The 6000-nt window shown below is 46.0% G+C and overlaps 1 protein-coding gene across 12 annotated transcripts in view; it reads right to left on the reverse strand.

The window, feature by feature from the left end:
• The window catches only part of LOC119433476 (cAMP-dependent protein kinase catalytic subunit 1), a 408857-nt gene that overhangs the window by 49298 nt on the left and 353559 nt on the right, over window positions 1–6000 (reverse strand). For all 12 annotated transcript variants that reach the window (XM_049658854.1, XM_049658858.1, XM_049658856.1 and 9 more), the window contains one exon: window positions 1604–1730. In XM_049658854.1, coding sequence (XP_049514811.1) covers window positions 1604–1730 — 127 coding nt within the window. The remainder of the gene's footprint in view (window positions 1–1603; window positions 1731–6000) is intronic.

Raw genomic sequence — 6000 nt, forward strand, 5'->3', positions numbered from 1 at the left:
CGATAACGGCAGTAAACAAAACTTCAGGGAGCAGGCGGCGTTGGCACATCACGGCGAAGGGGGCACGCGGAGACCGTGGAATGTGAGGGAGGAGGGCGGCAGGGAAGCGGATTTTGCCTCGGCAACTCCGCCGCTTCGGTGGCTCCCCTCGCCCTCCCTCGTAGCTCCCTCACTTTCGACTGTCACCGTGCGTGCCCGCCGCCGTGCAAGCGCCGCCGCTTCAGCCGGCCCGGCGCCAGCTCCCCGAAGTTTCGTTTTCTGCCATTATCGGGAAGCGGGCGTTTGCCGGCGTGGGCAGTTTCGTTGGCCGGCCTGGGACAGCGCCGCTGCTTCCCTCTGCGCCATAGCCGCAGCGTGCAAGGTCAACACGTGACTAGAAAGTAGAGGAAGCATAAAGGAGAAAGAAGGGTTCACTGCCATTTTCTACACGTGGCTACGGTAGCGTGGCTGAGACGTCGGCACGTACACGCACGTTCCGGCGCAACGCAGAATCGGCGACCTTGCCATTTGAGAGAGGGTGAAATTTTCGCCACGTTTTTTTTCCTTTCTTTTTTTTTTGTTTCGTTCGCGCGCGACATTGAGGGGCTTCTCCTAAGCTTTTACTCTATGGCGGTGCAGGAGCAATGCCGGTCGGAGGCGCTGCCGCGTGATTTGGTTCGAATTAACGAGATTCGACTGTAAATTGAATGCAAACATTCTAGCCACATTCCTCGACTGTCGCATACGCGTGGCAGCTCGGTGCACATGTTTTGCACATGTGCGGGCCTTGAAAATTGTTGCTTTGGTTATAGTGCGGTACAGCTTATAGTGCGGATATTCGCCACTCCGGCGACTTACGTTATAAGCGGTCTACACTGTATAATGCTCCACTAGTAAACATCATAACTGTCTACAATCCTCTATATTAAACAATCTTAGACAGTTGTCTCAGAAACACACTACATTCGTTACACAAGGCAGACCTGCACTCTTTCATTTAGCTGCTATCATAAGCAGTGTGGCATCATGTTTGAATTAAGAAGAGCCTGTGCACATGTGTGCATGCTGCAATGATGAACTTTCACAGCACTGCTTGTCAAAAACATGGCCTTGAATCTCCTGTTTTTAGTGACCAAGAGAGTAGCGGACAGCCCACAGTGGCTATTCAACAATCCTTAGGCATGGTCTAGCTCCCTGCAATGTGGCTTGAAATTTATGTCCACTTCAGCACAGCTCAGCAGTGTCTCGATCTACCTGTCTCATCCAACGACAGACACCACTCCATGGTGATGCTAAAGAAACAAGCAAGCAGTTGAGCTACACAATTGGTTTGTCATAAACATGCTGCATGTCAGGGACACAAGTGGTGTGTCTGGTCTTTCTTGTCCCATTTCATGGGCTGTTCACCATGTTGATCAAGTGCTGTTGCAGCCATTCAATTTCAGAGGCCCTATTGCTAAGTAAAATATTACAGCAAAGGCAATGCCACTGGCTCAACTTTAAAGAAACATACCAATCATGTGCACTGCAAGCAGGGCTGATGAGGATCACATGGAGTATCTTTGGTGGTCTATTCCGAACCTTCTCAGCAGAATTTTAAAACAAACAACAAAGTAAGGCTGACCTTGATGTATCCTGTGTGGTCAATCAGCAGGTTCTCGGGCTTCAAGTCCCGGTAGATGAGGTCTAGGGAGTGCAGGTACTGGAACGCCAGCACAATCTGGGCGCCGTAAAACCGCGCGTGTGGTTCCCTGGATGTCACCATAGGCAGTTACCATGTCAACACCAGGCATTGGAAAAGAGAAAGGAAAAAAAAGGACACACGCAGAACACCATGAAAAACTGCCTATACACGTTTTCAACACTGCCAAGAGTTTGACGAACACTTGTTTAGTCAGGTTACACATTAAAAAATGAATACTTGTGGTCACTAAGCAAATAAAAATTATGAGTACCGTGTAAGTTTGTTGTTTCTGACTCAACTAACACAGGGTTGTCTGGTTTGAAAGACAGGATTGATAATGAACATGGGATTTCACTCGACTCTATGACAGCGTAACACCAGCAGGGGAGGGACACTAGTGAATACTAGTACTTGAAACACTTCATCGACTGGCCATGTTTAGACGAGGATCCAGTCATTGAGGAACACAAAAAATGTACCACATCAAGACTACACATGACCAGCAGAATGTAAACCACATTTTCAACTTAATGCTTAGGAGCAAAACAAATTCGGAGCTTGAGAAAAAGTATGATCACTGATAGCGTCAGGGAACATGATAGCGTCAGGGAACATGTGCATGACTGCCCCACTCACTATCAAGGATTTGTAATCATTCCTATACTCTTTGTCATGCTTGCAACAAATTCATACTGCTTTCACTTCCCGTTTTCTTGCCTTGAATGAAAAATTTGAGGGATTATCTCTGCTTTTAAAGTCGCACTGCCATTATGAGCTCTAGGTTAAAGACTGAAGCATTACAACTTAAGTTTACCCCTTCGTCTCACCTCATACAATCTTACTCAGGCACAGAAACGCAAATGGCCCAATACAGTTTTAATAGCTTAGCATTCCAACTGCCAAAGTGCAGCATGGGGTGAACACACAAACAGACATTGCTCGACTTCCAACCTCAAAATTTTATCCATCATAATGACAGGATCTAAACCAGCTAACCCAACCACTTGGCACGTGTGAGCTTTTGGGAACACAATATCCATTGAATGCAGGATCGTGTGACACTTGGGGACTTAATGCTGACGTGGGGCACAGACACCGGATTTAACACACACTGCCAAGTGTTACTTAGAGCACCATCCTCGTTTTTCTGTTTTTCTTTCCCTTTCCTCCAGCAAAGAATCTAAACCGTTTAGCACTCCTCTCTCTTTCTCATTTACACTTTACTGTCACTCAAAAACACTTGCAATAAAAGGAACACTCCACATGCCCACTAAATTACTTTTTGGAAAGAGAAATGAACAAGGCCTTCTAACCAAGAAATGCATCAATCTCATTATCAACTTTATGCTTAAGAGTGAAACAAACTCAGTATACAATACAAAATACAAAAGCCACTATGCCACCACGGCAGATGCATTTCAAAAGCCCAGAAACATTTAATGTTGACACAGCAGTTTTTACAAAGTGAACTTTTGCATGGCTAATTTTTCCAGAATCTTAAGACCGCAAAATGTGAGGGGAAAAAAATGGCATCACTCTTAGGTTGCCAACTGTGGACTGTAGCACTCTCAGGCATGTGTTCAGGGACTGACACTTCAGTGGCTGTCAAAAAGAGTATCAGTAACCATTCCTAACATTCAGCTTAAGCCGCTGTCACAAGAGCAGCATTGTTGTCAAGACAGAAAGACACAATGACTACAACTAATAGGCTGGTGATGAAAGACATCAAAATGCGCTTGTTCATTTCTCGTATGGTGAGCATTTGGATGCGCAGCCGTTATAATGAATTGGGTTATAACAAACTAGTGAATATAATAAGGCAATCATAATTACTCTTGCGATTCCCATAAAAGCCCAAGCATTAATAATCTCATTTTAACAGTCAAAATTTTCCAAAACATAACGAACCTCTTTCACCTCATAATTGAGATTCATTGTATTTACTCGTGTAAGGCCAGCACTTTCTTTTCCAGAATTTTTTTGAGAGCGGGCCTTACACAAAGACGGCTTATCAGGCAGTATAAAAAAGCAAATTATGACAGTAAACTCATTTTCGTTGCTTTTTAGAGCGCCAGCCCAGCAGGAATGTAGTTAGAGACTTTTGCTCAGCATTGTGCTCTATTAAAGTAAAGTTTACTTGAAATTTATTGATAAATGAGGCCGTGATAGCATTTAGCTCTCATTCGTGCAGATCTATGTGCGTCGCGGGTTGTTCCGAAGTGCCAATACCTCCCAACCTTGTTTCTCGTCACTGTCAATTTAGGCTGTGCTGCGCAAAACCATTTTGGAGCTTTGTTGGCTTTATGGTCACACAGGACTGTTGTGAAGTCATCCGTCATGTGATAGCCATTCGCGTGTCATAATTGTGGGCTCGCAAACTACTGCTGGCTGTGCATGCGCCGAGACATAGCCAGTGCTTATATACACGCTCGAGTATCATTGTGTGTTCTCCTCTTGTTGTCGAGTTGAGGCTGCCAGCGTGCGCCTCAATAATAAAGTACGTTCTAACCCGGTGCTGGTGTCAAGCTACAACAACTGGCGACGAGGATAGGATTCGCGCCGGGTTTATAGGATGGCCACCACAACCAGTCCGAAAGGAAGCATGACAACCACTGTTGGGAAGCTACCGGAGTTCCATCCGGATGACGGCAACTTTGAGGTGTATGAGGTGTACCTGGAGCGGTTCGAAGTATTTGCCGCGGCCAATGACATAGCCGAAGGCAAGAAGCTACCGGTCTTCTTAACGGCTATCGGTGAGAAGGCGTATGTCACGCTGAGGAGCTTGCTGCGGCTTAAAACACCAGCCAAGGCGTCATTCACGGAAGTCGTGGACGTTCTGAAGAAGCATTACGCTCCTAAGCACTCCCTGGTCACAGAACGGTATAAGTTTCACCAGCGAAAGCAACAACCACGTGAGACCGTCGCAGATTTCATTGTCGAATTAAAGACACTCACTGCCAACTGCGAATTCAGCACCTTTTTGACGGAAGCTCTGCGGGACCGGCTCGTTGCTGGGCTACGTACCGAGGGAGTAGGGTGCAGGCTGTTGGCAATGCCAGATGACGAAGTGACATGGGAGCGCGCATGCAGCCTAGCCATAGCTATGGAAGCAACGACGCAAGATACGAAAGAAATGCTGCAACCCAATGCCAAAAGAGTGCCTTCTAGAAACGGAAAACATTTACTGGCAACAGAAAGTCGCGCAACAAAGCAAAGCCCAAACGAAAGAAGCGCTGGCTCAGTCCAGCTTCGCAAAAGCAAAGTGGTCAACGAAAGAAGAAATTAAAAGAATGTGTCATCGATGCGGAGGACAGCATTCACCCGCGAGTTGCCGATTTCTGAACAGCACATGTTATAAGTGTAAAAAAAGGGTCATGTTGCCAAAATGTGCAAATCTAAACTTGTCCACAGTGTACAGAGCGAAGAGTGCGACAATGAACTCGAACCACAAGGAAGGCATGCCCGTCATTTTACTCGAGGTTCTGATAAATGATAAAGTGATACCCATGGAACTTGACACGGGCGTAGTAGTGTCAATAATGTCAGGAGTGTGCGAAACCCTTTCCGAATGCCTCTTGCAGACAAGCAAATGTCAAATTAGCCACGTACAATGTCATGGATGTAAAGGTGCAATACCAAGACCAATGCTTCGAACTGCCACTGGTCATAGCGAAAGGAGCGCAGGGGGCAAAAATTCCCACGTTGTTTGGCCGAGATTGGCTTTCTAAAATCAAAATAAACTGGCCTGAAGTCTTGTCCGTAAAAGTTTTAGATAAGGAGGCATCGCTTGCTGAGAAATTTCCCGAAGTGTTTGACAGGGGTTTCGGTACCATTAAGGGGTTCGAATGCAGCTTTGAATTGAAGGATGACTTGCGCCCTGACATTATGAAAGTGCGACCAGTGCCATGTGCTTTGCACGAGCGAGTCGAGCAAGAATTGGTGAAATTATAAACAGCTGGTGTCATATTTAGAGTCAGGCACAGTACATGGGCAATGCCGCTTGTGATTGTCCCAAAAAAGAACACGCAGGAACTGCGATTATGTGGCGACTACCATGTCACGGTAAATCCAGCAATCAAGGTCGATCAATATCCCTTGTCACTGCCTGAAGATATATTCGCAAACCTGCAGGGTGGAACCGTGTTTTCTATCATAGATCTCTCGAAAGCGTACTTGCAGCTTGAACAAAACAAATAAGCTCAAGAACTGCTCACAACAAACACCCACTTAAGACTCTGCAGGTTCTGCCGCTTGCCTTATGGCGTAGCGTGCGCACCGCTATTTTCCAGGTACAGTAAAATCTCGTTAATTGCACCTCGTTAATTCGAATTTCGAAT

The sequence above is a fragment of the Dermacentor silvarum genome, chromosome 11 (genome assembly GCF_013339745.2).
Source record: "Dermacentor silvarum isolate Dsil-2018 chromosome 11, BIME_Dsil_1.4, whole genome shotgun sequence".
NCBI lineage: Eukaryota > Metazoa > Arthropoda > Arachnida > Ixodida > Ixodidae > Dermacentor > Dermacentor silvarum.